Source organism: Camelus ferus, chromosome 22, assembly GCF_009834535.1.
Source record: "Camelus ferus isolate YT-003-E chromosome 22, BCGSAC_Cfer_1.0, whole genome shotgun sequence".
NCBI classification, from domain to species: domain Eukaryota; kingdom Metazoa; phylum Chordata; class Mammalia; order Artiodactyla; family Camelidae; genus Camelus; species Camelus ferus.
Genome location: NC_045717.1, coordinates 21,162,515 through 21,177,875, shown reverse-complemented (window position 1 = coordinate 21,177,875; position 15,361 = coordinate 21,162,515). Strand labels below are relative to the sequence as shown.

Sequence of the window (15,361 nt, the reverse complement as noted above, 5' to 3'; positions counted from 1 at the left end):
TTCCAGGCACTCTGTAGGCTCAGTTAATACGAATGTCCTGCTCTCTGGTCAAACAAGTGGCCCAGTAAAGTCAGCTACAGCTCAGGGTGTGCTGTGAGAGGACAAGGAGAGGGCCCCTGGCTGGGAGCACAAGTGGCAGCTTCACCAGCAGGAGAAGCCATCAGGATGCCAAGCAGACCCCAGGGTGGAGCCCACCCCTGCTCCTTCTTCCCTGACCAGAAGAGCTGACTGACGGGCTCGCCTGTGTGGGCAGGGTGGGGGCCTCTGCTCCTAGACCAGACACATGGCAGGAGTCTGACAGACAAGTGTCACATGTCCCAGAGGAAGAAACAAAATGGGCAGAGAGGGAAAAATGGGACCGTACTGGAGAAGAAGCTGGCCTAAACCAGCGGGGTGGGGGCACCAACAGCTTCCACGAGGGAGGTGACAAGACAGATGCGGTACCAAAGTTGACAGAAATATATGGGAAATGAGTTGGGGGGGTCACCTCACTGTGCTGGAGGCCACTGAGGTGGCACATGCCTGAGGTGTTGTGAGGGCGGGAGGGATGGGATGGCTCTGCCACCAACTCGCTGAATGACCATCTCTCTGAGACCTTACTTCCTTGTCTGCAAAATGGGCACAATACCCACCTACACCTGATGCATTGGGAGAGGGGGACTCAGTAAAATGGGGTACAAACACACAGACTGCCCTTGTAGGGAGGTCAGAGGGGTTAGCAGAGGCCCCTTCCCCCCCAGGCCATACCACTCACATCTTCTACCATGACAGCCTCCTGTGGCCCCTGATGCTTGGAAATGTCACCTTTTCTTCTAGCTGAGGATACCTAAGAGGGTATTTCCTCATTTCCTTCAACCACTTCCCAGAAACACAAGAAAGAGGAAAGCTAATTGTGTTAAAAGCGGGTTTTCCATCTCACTGGCAAAAGCACCCTGCTCAGCGCAGGCAGTGCTGGAGGTCAGGATCCAGCAGGGTTAAAGGGCACCCGCTACTGTGCCTCGTGAATCACCCAGGCAAGCCGAGCAGCCCGAGGGGAGGAAACCATGGGCCATAAGCCATCTATTAGGATTCGAACATTTTCACTCATTAACGTGAGAGACAGGGTGGGTCAGCCGCCAACGCGCTGCTCGCTGCTCACCCTCCGGTCTCTAATCGCAGGGACTCAGTGGCTCGGGGCAGTGGGCCCAGGGATCCCTACCTTGTGCATCTGGTGCATGTTGTCCTGAGGGTACCCTCCAGGGCCCTGGGTCGGGATGGGGTGTCCTGCTGAGGGAGGCCCCGGGCTGGGCCCCATCATGCTGTGGGCGGAGCCAGGTGAGGGACCCGGGCTAGGGCCCAACATGGCTCCTGGGGAGGGGCCCGGGCCTGGAGAAGGGCCTGGCCGAGGAGTTCCACCCAGGGGTGGGTCTGGAGTGGACATCTTCACGGGAGCCGCGGACAGTGGTCTCCTGCTGGAAAAAAGTCCCGGTCAGTGTGGGGGTCGTGGCCATTGGCGGGACAAGTCAAAACAGGTCAAGGAGGATCATACACAGTCATGTCAGAGCACACATCTGACAGGGAGCTGGCGCCTTTTACACGCACCCAGTCCTCTCCCCTCCATTCTTCTCCAAGGAGGTGATACACCAGGCATCCAAAACTGGATCCAAGTCCCCCAAGGAAGGGGTGGGACTCAGGAGGTGGAGGCACAGACTTGGCAACAGTTGACAGTGCCTGACTTCCCTGGTATCTTTTTGACTGTAACAGAGGGAAGTCTCAAGGTAGTGCTGGCACACCCTTCACACCACTCTGATGCTTGCTCATCTTCCTATTTTAGAAAAAAGAAGAGCATGACTAAGGCTCAAAGCCTCTGCCAGCAACAGCATCTGACTGGACCTTCATAAATTCAACTAAAACAAACATTCATGGCAAGTAACGCTGGTTTCCACTTAAGGCAGTGAGATCAAGTTTCCCTGAAAATAAGTGAATTTGGGGGGAGGGTATAGCTCAGTGGCAGAGCACATGCTTAGCAAGCATGAGGTCCTGGGTTCATTCCCTACTACTGAGGTGGGAAGCCCCATAAAAAGACTGGCAGGACCCCCAGGCAGGGCCACTACTCTCCTGTCAGCACCATCTGGTTCTCAGAGGCTCTATCTCACTTTTTGCCTCTGAAACAGCTTACTTACCCCTAAAACTCTATTGGTTCACTGAGCTCACTCCTGATTGGTTATTTCCTTCACTCCTGATTGGTCCATTTCCCTAACTCCTGATTGGTCCACTTGTAGTACTTCATTTGCATGGAGCTCAATCCTCATTGGTCCATTTCCCTCACTCCTGATTGGTTATTTCTCTCCTTCCTGATTGGTCCATTTCTACAAAGCTTGTTCTTAATTAGTCAACTTTTGTTATACCTTATTTCCATATGATGTTACAAAGTGTAAACTGGTAGCCTAAAAAAGCCTGTGTAAACTTACAGATGGGGAGCAGAGCTTGGAGTGTTAACTCCTCTGGGCCCGCTGGCATAATAAACCTGAGTTCTCTAACTCTCTGAGTGCTGCTTGGTCTCTTGCCCAGATCCAGGTTGCTGTCACAACTGAGCTGTAACACCGAGCTACAACAATGAGCTGTAACAAGTTTTTTGCAACACTACCTCCATTGAAAAGAAAAGAAAAGAAAAGAAAAGAAAAGGAAAGGAAAGGAAAAGAGAAAGGAAAAGAGAAAGAAAGAGAGAAAGAAACCTAGTTACTCCCCCAAATAAAACAAATTTAAAATTTTTAAGTATTAAAAAAAAGAAAAAAAAAGAAAAAAGAAATAAAACTATTTAAAAGTAGGCTCATTTAAAGAGAAGTATTACAGAACCTATGGCACTCTGATACCAAACATTTCACAAGTGATACTCAACAGTCCAAAGTTTAATGAATATTGCTGTAAACTAAAAATTGATACCCAGAACTATGACTCAGAACCTCCACAAGGTCCAAAAATCAGCTAAAAAAAATCCAATGATGTTGATAAATTATGCTTGCCATGACTGGCCAGAGAGCCGATAAATGTTACCAATGCTTTCACAGCAGTATTATATACATTAGCCAAGATACAGAAGCAACCTAAGTGTCCAATAGATGAATGGATAAAGGTAGGGGGGATGGAATGTTACTCAGCCATAAAAAGAATTAAATTTTGCCATTTGCAACAACATGTATTATGCTTAATGAAATAAGTCAGAGAAAGATAAATGTTATCACTTATATAGAGAACTTAAAAAAATAAAACAAATGAATATAAAAAAAACAGAAACAAACTCACAGATGGAACAAGCTAGTGGTTACCAGTGGGGAGAAGAGAGGAGGGGCAAGATAGGTGTAGAGAATCAGGAGGTACTACTAAGTATAAAATATATACATAAAATGTATAAAAAGTATAAATCTACTAGGTATTAAATGAATAAGCAACAAGGATATATTGCACAGCACAGGGAATACAGCCAATATTTTACAGTAACTAATTGGATTATAATCTATAAAAATGTTTGAATCACAATATCGTTCACCTGAAACTAATATTTTAAATCAACTATACCTCAATTAAAAAGAAATGTTACTGACTCAGCTCTGTGTAAACATTCACACGATCTGCTACAGAAACAGGATACTGTTTGATCCCGAGCCGCCCCCTAGTCTCTGCCCTGTGACATCTCCTTTGCTAAAATGCTGATCCTGGAGTTCGAAATCTCTGGTCCAGGGGTCTGTCTACAGGGAGGATGCATCAGCAGTCACACTTTCCAAGGGGGAAGCCAAGGGACATGGACAAGGCTGCGGCTGGGTCAAGGGCAATGGCTCCTTGGGGCTCCCCTCTGGCCCACAGAGCACTGCTCTCAAGTTGGAAGGGGGTCAATGGTCCTGCACCTTCTTAAGGAACCTGCGGCATCTGGCAGCTCATGGTTTCTTTCTCACCTGGAGGTCTCCACTCCAAGTTGAGCCAACTGAAACTGACAGCAAAATAAAATCCATGCCACCTCCCAATCTAAAGGCGGACGTGTCTGCGTGCCTCTGGAATGACAGCTCCTCTCGAGGGAGTTTATGTTCAGCATTAGCCCTTCACTTTTCTTCCCATCAAAGTGCACTGCACCTCCAGGAATTAACTGCCTCCTCTCACAGCAGTGCCAGCGTCATCAGCGACAGAGCAGCTCACCAGACACTGGAGGGCATCAAGAAAGATCTGTGTGCCGGAATACGGCAACATCCACTTTTCAGAAGCAAGGAATTTCACAACACACTTTCAGAATGGCATCTGCTTCAGAAGCTGCCACCTCAGAAGGGTCAGGCTAGCAGGTAAGTGCTCGGAGCCACCATCAGCGAACTCATTTCTGGACTGAAAGCCCAGACACACATGGGGAACAATAGTAAAGGAGGCCTCAAAAGTGCAAAATTGTGTCAAGGCAAAACCATCCCGAGAGCCAAGCAGGGAAGGTTCCGTCAAAAGTCCCATCCGTGATGCTGGTGCTGTCTGTGGACAGCGTAGCAGTGGAAAGAACAGAAAACTGGAAGCAGGCAGCGGTTCTCAGTGTAGTACTGAGGAGGGGCAGTTTGTTTATTTACTTGCCCTGAGTTCTGGCACACCTAAAGTGCCCTGATCCCAGGTACACAGCTGGATGAATCCAGGATCAGACATAGCACTTCCAAAATTCCAGAAGGGGGAGAGGGCCCCTTCCCAGACAAGACGACCCTCCCAGGCAGAACCCCTGCTCTGGCTCTACTGCTGCAGGTTAGTTTCACCTGGTATTGAACTCAGTCTGATAGAGGGTCACACAGTTTATGTCTACGCATCATTAGGTCCGGGAGGGACATCCGCACTGTTGGGATAGCCATCAACTCTCTACTCGTCCATTCTCCTGTTCATAGATGCGATGCTACCAGGTCTTGGTTAGCACAAACAAAGCAGCTGTGAACAATGTCATTTGGTGGACATGGGTGCTCATTTTCCTTGTGTATCCAGGAGGGGAAGTGTTGGTCATACGGGAGGTGTAAATTTAGCTTGGTGGATATCACCAGCTTTCCAAATGAGGACTACAATCGCACACTCTGCTCTCCCTGCAGCAGTCGGGGTGAGTGTTCCAGTCCCTCTAAATTAACACCAACACTTCGTACTGTCAGTTTTTAAAATTTGTGGCCGTTCTGGTAAGTGTATAATCATATCTTATTACAGTTTTAATTTGCATTTCCCTTGTGACCAACAGTGCTGAGCACCTGTCCACATGCTTACTGGCCATTGAGAGCTCCACTTCTGTACAGGCTCTATGTTTTCACTAACATCTTACTCAGGAAATGTGGTTGCCATTACTGTCTCCCACTGATGAAGAGTTTTTAATGATGTCCAATGTATCAAGTTTGTTCTTTTATGGTTAATGATTCTGAGGTCTTGTTTAAGAAATCTTTGTCTACTTGTGACAAAGAGCAATAATATATTTGGTATCTGCCCTCCGTTCCCGACAGAGCTCCTAAAACCCTCATGATTTCCTAAGTGACAGGGGTGATAAGAACGTCTTACACAGAGCTCCAAAATCCCCACATGAGACGTTCCTGAGCCATAGGGGTCTATTTTGTTCTAATAGACTAGGTAGGCTCCTGGATGGCTTCAGGATGGGAGGTGGTCGCAAGAAAGACAAAGCCATGGTTAGAAACTTAGAATCTTCAGCCCCACCCCCACCCCATCCTCCAGGGAGGGAAGAGGGGCTGGAAATTGAGTTAATCAACCATGCTTTTGTGATAAAGCACCAAAAATCTCTAAACTACAGCGTTTAGGAGAGCTTCTGGGTTGGTGAACATATCCACATGCCACGAGGGTGGTGTACCCCAGCTTAATGGGGACAGAAGCTCCTGCTCTCGAGACCCTTCCAGACCTCACCCTATGTATCTCTTCTGCTATTCACCTGTATCCTTTATAAACTGGTAAACATAAGACACAACCAAATGTCTCCTTGAGTTTTTTGAGTTGTTAGAGGAAATTATTAAACCTGAGGAGGGAGTCATGGGAACCCTCACTGGTGAGCAAGTTGGATAGAAGTGTGGATAACCTGGGGGCCCACTGCTTGCAACTGGCATCTGAAGTGAGGGGCAGCCTTGTGGGCTTGGGCCCTTAACCTGTGAGGTCTGCACTAACTGGGTATTTATCATCAGAATTGAATTGAACTGCAGGACACCCAGTGATGTCCACAGAAACTTGGAGAACTGCTTGGTGTGGAAAACTCACATGTTTGGTGTCAGAAGTGTTGTGAAAAGAGGAATCAGGTCCAGGTCATGGAGACAGAGAAAGAGAAGGCATATTTTAAAATCCAGGGGGACTGTGACTTGCCCCCACCTTCTAGTACTTTATAACTACTGAGGACATACCAGTCACGAAGAAACCACAGGGAGGGAAGATCCGTTCATAGAGGGGAGGGAAAGGAGTGGGCCCATTTGGTAGTAAGCATTTATTTCCTCACTGAGGCTGCACCACCACCCTACAAGGAAGAGCCATCATACAGAGGGGTCCCTGAGGCTCACAGGCCACACAGCAGGTCAGTGAAGGAGCTGGTGTCACAAGGCCAAGGCCACAGTACAGCCTGGACTCTGAGCATGGACTCTGCCATCTGCCAACCACACGACGCTGGACTACCTGAGACTGTTTCCTCCTCTGCAGGCTGGAGCTGAGACCAGCCCCTCCCCAGGGGTCGCCGGCTGCACCACACAAGCTAACACATGCAAGGCACACAGCAGCAAGCGCCAACACACTGCTGGTGACATCAAGGCCCTCCTCGGATACAGAGCAGCCACTAATTGCTTGTCACCACTGTCCTGTCACACAGGTTAAGTCCTTCAATCCCCCTTCCCTCAAACAGAGATGAGTAAACTGAGCCACGTGTTAAGTAACCACTCTGGAGAATTTGCTTCCAAAACAGCCTCCCTGCAGGACAAACCTCAGTTAATGCTCCCAGCCCGCAGCGCTCAGGACAAGCGGCTCGCTTCCCCCTGAGGAATTAGGGGCTGCACAAGGCAGCTTTGCTGACCTGGAGGAACAGCAGCTGCCTGAAGGCCACACAGTCTCGGTGCAAATGAGGACCAGCTGTCAAAAGTGATGACATGGTCCAGCCTGACAATCAAGGGTCAGGATTTGGGCTGCTGCAAACTCTCCCTTGCCCTCACACTTCCCCTGGATGAAGGTGGTGTTCTTAGCCATCATCAAGCTCCTTTCAGCCAGCTAACCCTTCCTGAGGGGCGCAGGCGGGCCTGGCCCTGCTGAGCCAGAGAGGGTGTGAGACAGGGTTCCAATGTGCTTCCACCCACAGGGGCTGGACAAGCCTGGCCAGGAATTTCAGAAGAGTTGGAATCTGAGGATAATGTACACCCCTTCCCTTCCTATACAGGAAACTAAAGATATGGCATTTTCAGCAAATTCCTTGGGTCACTGAGGTCAGCCTTAAGGCTACTTCAGAGGGTTTTAGGTGGCTTCCTGGTGCTGCCTGGACTCCTGCAACAAGCCCCTGACAAGTCACTTGGTGTAGCCTGGAAAAGGTAGGGCGACTCTGCACCACACAGAAATCCACCTCAAGCCAGACACACATCTCAGACCTACGCAGGTGAGAAAAGCAAAAGACAAAGGGGTGTGGGAGCCAAAATGGCTAAGCCACCAGCACACGCGTCTGGGACCTTATTGAGACGCATGTGGCCCGGGGGGGGTGGGGGGCAGATGTCTCTGGGGGCTCCACGAGGAGATTCCAGGCAGGGAGCCCAAAGGAATGTGACTGAAACTAAAAGTACTTAAGGCCAAGAACCAAAAAGCTGAAAACTAAGATGTTCAGGAGTCTGTGAGATGAAAACAGACTCCAGGGTTCCTGGAGTCAGAGTGTCTGTGAGGAGCTCAGCCAGGTCACCTCGGTATATCTGAGAAGCCCCTCCACAGCCAAACAATCAGAACCGCCCACAGTCCACGCTGCAAAAGTCAGAGAGCATACTTAAAAATGAACGTGGCAGCTACGTGCACATGTTCATGGAGGATGATCCAAAATGAAACAGGGGAAGAAGGTATTGTCACAGTTAGGTGTGCCTGGCCTGAGATCCACTTTGCTAACAATAATAATATCCACATGCTAATCCGAGCCTAGAAGCCAGACCAAAGAAAACACGCACCAAACTGCCGTTGGCAGTGGCCAACGGCTCTCTCTGGAGGCGTGTGATGGGGAACTTGCACTTTCCACATCATGGATTTCTGGAGCTTTTTGTATGTCTGTGTTTGTTTTAACCATCTATTACTGTTGTAAACAGATTTTTTAAAACATTTTTTAAGGAAAAAAACAAGCCTAGGTCAGAAAAAATACCTGGGAAATAAACACCCAGAAAAGATGCCCAGGAAGTGCCTTTGTGGAAATAAAATGGGATGAAAGGATTTGAGGACTGTGTTATTTTCCATCCACTTTCAACTTCACCAAAATCACTACGTCGATGTTTAAATGCGGAACTAAACTGCTTGAAAAGGATTGCGGTGGCTGGGCCACTGCGGCAGGACAAGATCAGGACCCTTTGACATCTGCCTGCTGAGATTACGTGTTGGTTGGTTTTGTTTTGTTTTTTTTAAATCTTGCCTAAAACCCAGCACTATATTTAGGTTTGGCCCCAGGATATCTGCTATTTTGTTTTTCGGGCTTGGAAAAAAATTTGTTTTGAAGACACATTTTAGCAGCAGATGTACTGCAATCAAGTCATGACCTGGTGCTCAGATGGTTCAAGGCAGCTGGGCAGGGTGGCTTCGGCAAAGCCAGCCCCATTTGTCACACTGAAAATACAGAATAAGATCCCCTCCCAACTCTACAACTGAAAAAACTCTCCCCACCTGATCTGATGGTGTGGAGCGCGCTAGTCCTGGAACCTGCAAGGATGGATGGAACGGGGCACCCATGGTTTGAGGGACCGAGCTTCCCAAAGCCGGGTGTTCTGTGACACTTTCCTTGTGATATAATTAAGTAACAAAATCTTGCCCTACATTTAAAAGAGAACATTTCAGAAACGAAAAAACTATCTCACAGTGATAAATTACAATATCTTCTCAGTTCTACCTAAGAGGTAGACAGGCCAAATTGTTACCAAGTATTATTTTTAGCACTGGGAATTATGTATCATTTTATTCATTGGAATCCCCCCCACACACAACCTTTTAAAATTTTTCATTCACTTGAAAACCACTGAAGAGCACTTCTTTGTCTACAACATGGCAGAAGACACGAAGAGAACCAGGCCAGTCCTCTGTCCTCTGGGAGTTCAAGCTCTAATCCAGTACAGAGATAGTGTCCACTCCAAGAATACAAACCCTAGCCTAGCTACACAGGTGTTTTTCAAACTCTCTTAACCATGACCCCAGAGTCCAATGTGACCGAGCACAAACATGCATCAAGTAACCATAACTAGTTTTATGGTTCTGTCCTGACCCTGCTCCCCGTGAAACCCGGGTAGATGCTCTTCCTTTTCTCTGTTGAGCCCGGCCAAGCCCCGCTGGACAGATGTCATGACCCATCACTGGGTCTGTCATGGTGCCTGCTATATACTCAACACTGACCATGATGTGTGACCCATGGAGAGGGCGGGAGAGAAGGCCCCCATGACAGGGACACACAAATGCAAGAGTGGCCAAGAGGAGGTGGGGAGGCGTGGCACCTACAGCTGCTGAGTGTCACTCATGTCAGGCCCTCCAGCCCCCCAAATACCAACTGAGAACCAACCCTGTGCTGAACGGGGTTCCAGGCACTGGGCATCCAGCAGAGAACAAAGTCCCTACCTGATGGGACTGACATCTGAGTGACAGAAACAAGCATACAGATAAATGTGACACAGTGTCACGAACTGGGTGGAAGTGCTATGAATAGTCAAGCAAGGTTAACAGTCAAGCCGATGGGAGGTGCTCTTTCAACCACAGTGGCCAGGGATGGTCTCAAAGACAGGGACACATCTAAGCAGAGACCTGAAGTGAAATGGGAGCCAGCGGCTATGGATAGGCAGAAGGACCTGCAAGTGCAAAGGTCCCAGGGTGGGACCCTGAAGGAGCAGAGCAGGAGAGAGAGGTGTGGCAGCAGATGAGGTCAGAGCTGGGTGGAGAGGGCAGAGCACAGGCCTTGAGGGCAGTGATGAGGAAGGAGGACTCTTACTTGAAGTGCAATGGGAAACCACTGGTATGTTCTGGGCAAGGCAGTGACATGATCTGATGATGCCTTTAGAAGATTTCTCTGGACAGACTGATGAAATGGCTGTGAGGATGAGAGAATGAGAAGGGACAAGGCTGACCAAAGTGACCAGCAGGGCCTCAGCTAGCACATGCTGCTTTAAATATAAAAGCTGTCCCTTCCTTGGGGCTGACTAGCCCCAGAACCAGGCTTAGCAAAGCCCAGCCAGGCTGGATTTTAGCCCCAACTCACATCTCCTTGGTTCAGCACTGGTGACCAGAGGGTCCAACCGGGGACTATGGGAGGAACAGGGGATTTAATGCTCAGATAGGTTAAGTTGTTTGCCCAAAGTCACGTAGGGAAGGCAGCACTGCCTCAAGTCCGTCTGACTCTAATGCCTGAGTAACTGATTTAGGCTGAGAATCAGAAGACACAGGAGGAGGAGGGCCTGGAAGAGCATGAAGTACAGACAAAGAGAAGCACTCCAAAGGCAGGAGCCTCCAGTGGTGTTCCGAGGAAGCGGGCAAGGGCGCTGAGTGAGCCAGCAGGCCAGGCTGTGATCAGATGTGCACTTGGTGTCAACAAGGCCAGACACAGCTGCCAAGGCACATCCAGGGGCACCTGTGCTTCAGCGTTGCCATTAGGACAATGAGACCACCCACTGGACCACTTTACTGGGCCTTTCAGGGCAAGTCAGGGTGGTACACATCAAACACTGCCCCCTCAAGTCTCCCACTGTAACAGGTGAGGCAGTAACTGCCTTGGGGCCACCTGCTTCCTGAACCAGCAGGGTGTGACCTGCCAGTGAAAGGAGAACTTAAACTACCCCAAGGAGCCATTTTAAAGCCTATCACTACTAAAAATGGGGCCCGCGCTCCTTCATCACACACCTGCGGCTGGTGAACTTCACACTGAGCAAAACTCAGACTGTTCCCAGGGACAAGTGTCCATATACCAAAATGAAGACATGGCCCTTCAGCAAAGGAACGGAATCCCAAAACCAGTCTGGGTTTCCAGGAAGGGGATGGGGCAGGTTTACACCACGCTACCAGTTTTCTAAAGAAAGAACGCCTCTTCCCTATGGGAACTGGAGGGAAATGATACATTCCTTCCCTTCCCTCTTCCCTATGAACTCTGGCCTCCCAAGAAACCCAGCTACACCTGGTGCTTCCCTCAAAGACCCTTCCCAAACATGAAGATGAGTCGAGGACAAGTCGAGGACAAATTTCCCAGGCCCGTCACATTCATATCCGGAAAAATTCACATCAGCAGCGTGCAGCTTAACAGCAAACTCCAGAAGATAACCGGTCACCCCAGTGAGCCTGACACCACTAACGGGTGACACCAGTGATGACAGCAATGACAGCCCCAACTTGGCCTCAACTCAATTCTGACACGTTCACCCTCAGACGTTTCCCTCCAATGTTCCTGCAGTTACCTCCCATTTATAGTATGTTTTGCAAGTCCTGTTTAGTTTTTTTTTTTTAAACTTTGATTCTCTTTTCAGTGTTCCAATCAATGTTACAAGTTATGAGGAAATAGGTGAAATAGAAAACGAACATCAATGATGTTTTTCAAAACCCGTGCCACAAAGCACACTTCCCTCTTTCCAAACCCGTATGGTGAAACTGCAAAGCATACAATTTTAAAATGATGGACAACGTGGAGGTGCTGACTCCTCAGCTACCACTTTGAAAACACACAGAACTACTACAATGGGGCAAAAATATATTCTGTATCTCAACCTGCCAGAACGTTGGAGGGATCTTGATAAATGACAACAGCCACAAATTGTTCAGCTCTCGGTGCCAGGCATTGTCCTCTGGCATTTTGTTGGTGTTTGGTCCTTCCAACAATTCTACAATTTGGGTACTATTACTGTCCCCCTTTGCAGATAAGGAGACAGATACAAACGAATGAGAACAGGGCCCCCATCTGCTTGTTCCTGGCTGAGCCCCCAGCAGCAGCTGGCTCATGGCAGGCGCTCAATGCACGCTTCTTCACTACATGAATGGGGAACGCATGGTTGGCCTCCTTCTTGCACAACTCCAGGGGGCGCCATTCACGTTATGTTCTGTCTATGGTGGATGTGAATGGGACCCTCTGTGCCACGGCAGCCCTGATGACCGAGGCCAGAATTGGCTGCCATGTCCGAGGACTTAAAAGGAGCTAGGCACTGTCACTCCCATTTCTTTGAGGCACAAGGAGGGAAAAGTGGCAAAGCCAGGAGCCAGACCTGAACGTTTGACTGGAGAGCTCCTGGCAAAATACCCCTGGACCTCAGTCTCTCCATCAGCAGAAAGCTGTACTCACCATTCACGGAAAACACCTAGTCCTCCCGCCTCTGCCACACGTGATAAACACCTAGGACATACAGGTGGTCGAGGGTTACCTGCCAATGTTTCGAGGACCCACACAGAGTGGTAAAGGTATATACATAAATATGTGTTTATGTTGGAGTGCTTTTCACGGACAGAAAGCTTGGAGACCACTGCATTGCCCTACATTAAAGCTCTGATGAGATCACCCCATCACCTCCTGGCTCAAAAACCTGCAAGATCAACATCTCCAGAAGGGTTGGACACAATATGATTTTAGGTGGCATGCAGAGGAACGCTTATCATTTTCATAATCATCTATGTGTTGACTTTAAAGAAAATTTTATATCTATATATATATATATACTCAGCACATTAAACTTGGGGTTTCTGGGATATAGAATGACTCTAAGTTATATTTTCAGTTTTTGAAATGGTTAACTTGCATATATATACACATACAAAACATAAAAAATACTAACACCAACAAACTGAGAGCTCATTACATGCCAGGCTCTGCAGTGGGCTTCCACCTCCAAGCTACCTTTTCAACCCTCACAACAACCCTTTGAGGTGGTATCATTGTCATAGCTGTTTCACAAGTGAGGGGACCTACTGGAAAGTGTGTTGCTCCAGGTCAAACCAGGATTTAGAGCTGGGTGTGAATCCAGGAGGACTGATTCCAGAACTAGCCCTCCATACCACCACCCTATATTAACCACCGCCCCACACCCTCATTCTTGGGGGGAAGGTAGTTTGGGAAACAACAAAGTTAAAAAATAAAAACCAACAGCAGCGACTAACATTGCCTACAAGTAAGCCACCCTCACTCAGTCCTGTGCCAAGCACTTCATGCATCCTCCCAAGGACCCTCCTCATTCATCCACAAACGTTCACCAACAGCCTACTATGTGCAGTGGCCCAGGATACACAGATTAGGTAGACACATCCTGCTTCGATGGCCCAGAATAGATGTGTAATTACAAACTAGGGTAACTGCTACACAAGAAAGGATCAAGGCAATCTGCGAGTGTAGCAAAGGGGAGAAATGACTGGTCCCAGGTGGTCAAATGCAACCTCGACAAGCCCTCAATTCTGAGTAAAAGCCCCCTCTTCCATGCAGCCTCCCTGATCTCTGGCTCCCAGCACTCACTCCCCAGCACATCCATCCACTGTGTTCCTCTAACACAATTTACCACCTGTCCCCCTACATGACAGGAGAAGCTCCTCAGGGCATCCAACCTCCAACCATCTAACACCCAGTAGGGACTCAACAAATATTTGTTGAACAATAAAGGAGGAGACTGGACCGAACAACAACAGTGCTTCCCACTAGCTAGGAACCATTTTACAGGCTTTCACCAACTCCATTTGTGGCATTTTCCCCATTTCACAAATGAGGAAACCAAGAGGTTCAGAGAGATTAAGCTACTTGCCTATGGTCACACAGCTAAGTGACTGACAACGCCAGGACTCAAACTCCAATCCGGTCTGTCAATTAAAAGTGAAAACTTGTTTCAAATTCCTAGGAAGCGGCTCTTTACGCTTTTTCCCTACTTTCCTCAAGGACTCACTGGGCGGAAAAAAAAAAATCAAGACTGATGTCTTCAAGACTGGCACAAAACACTCTCTCCTGAAAGATCCACGTTTTAAATAAAAGCCTTAATCTAGAAAATCAATTGGGAGGAAGGGAAAAGGATACAAAATAAAACAATGCTTTCAACAGCAAATAGCTCCCCCGTCCTTACCCACTTAATGCCGACCCCTCGCTTCAGGGCAAACATTCTTAAGTCAATACTTGCAAGGGACTGGGAGTTATTTACCTTTCCTTGAAAATCTAAAATGACGTGATTTTTTTAAAATAAAATTTTAGGTCGGCTAACCCAAGGGGGCTGCTAATGGTCGTGTCCAGGCGACGCTGGACACATCTGGGGTTTTTCCTATGAAGCCGCGACCGCAACCAAGCCAAAAGGCAACATTCGAGTCGAACCCGTTACAACGTAGCTAGAAAAGTCCGGACGCCTGGCTATTGTTGCAGCCGCGGCAGAGACCTCGAGGGGGGCCGGGCTCACGGCCCGCCGACGGGGCGACGAGCTTTGTCCCACGACCCCAGCGAGAGCGCGCGCGGGGGGCGCGCGGCCTCCACGCGGCCCGGGCTCCCACCCGGTCGGCCCGGGGATACTGTAGCCGCTGCGGCCTCGCTGCACTATGGCCTTCCCCGCGCGCGCGGTGCCGGCCAGGCTTCTTGACCCTCAGGCGCCGCCGTACCCCAGCCCCGCTCCGGGTGCCGGCGGCCCCCTCCCCCCTCGGCGCCCCGGCTCCATTCAAACCGTCTTCCCAAGCCCCGCGCCACGCTCCCCCCGCGACCCGGGTTCCTTACCGGGAGTCGCCGGCGCTGTAGCCTTCCCGGCGCCGCCCCCGCCCCTCCGCGCGGGGCCGGGGGCAGAATGGGAGTCTCGCTTCTCCTCACGAAACAAAGAAGCCGCCGCCGCCGCCGCCGCCGCCGCCGAGCGAGGGTAAGCCTCGTGCGCGCGCCCGCCCGCCTCGGCCGCCCCCCCACGCCGCCCGCGCCCCCGCTGCGCGCGCACTCGTCACCTCCCCTCCCCCCACCACGGACAGTTTCTCCCGTTTCCGCCGCCCGCCTGCCTCATGCGCGTGCCCGCCCGCCCTTCCGCTCCTAGCGCGCGTGCGCGCCCGTCCTGTGGTGGATGGGGGAGGTGGGTGTGGCCAGAGGGAGCTAGCGCGCCCGACGCCCCTCCCCACTCCGTGCGGGACGGTCCTGCGCCTGCGCCTGGGGGCCTTCGTCCTCCGCACGCAGCCCGTCTCAACGCCGCCGAGCATGCGCAGAGCTGACGCCACTGCGGCGGTGTTGAGGTGGTGG

The 15,361-nt window shown here is 49.9% G+C and overlaps 1 protein-coding gene across 12 annotated transcripts in view; it reads right to left on the bottom strand.

The window, feature by feature from the left end:
• The window catches only part of SMARCA4 (SWI/SNF related, matrix associated, actin dependent regulator of chromatin, subfamily a, member 4), an 80,944-nt gene extending 65,808 nt beyond the window's left edge, over positions 1-15,136 (bottom strand). For 8 of the 12 annotated variants that reach the window (XM_032465667.1, XM_032465668.1, XM_032465669.1 and 5 more), the window contains exon 1: positions 1,199-1,420. In XM_032465667.1, coding sequence (XP_032321558.1) covers positions 1,199-1,420 — 222 coding nt within the window. Of the gene's footprint in view, positions 1-1,198; positions 1,452-13,916; positions 13,937-14,860 lie in introns of those variants that run through there. The other 4 variants (XM_032465674.1, XM_032465664.1, XM_032465672.1 and 1 more) reach the window with 4 other exon arrangements.
• Positions 15,137-15,361: the final 225 nt, after the last annotated feature.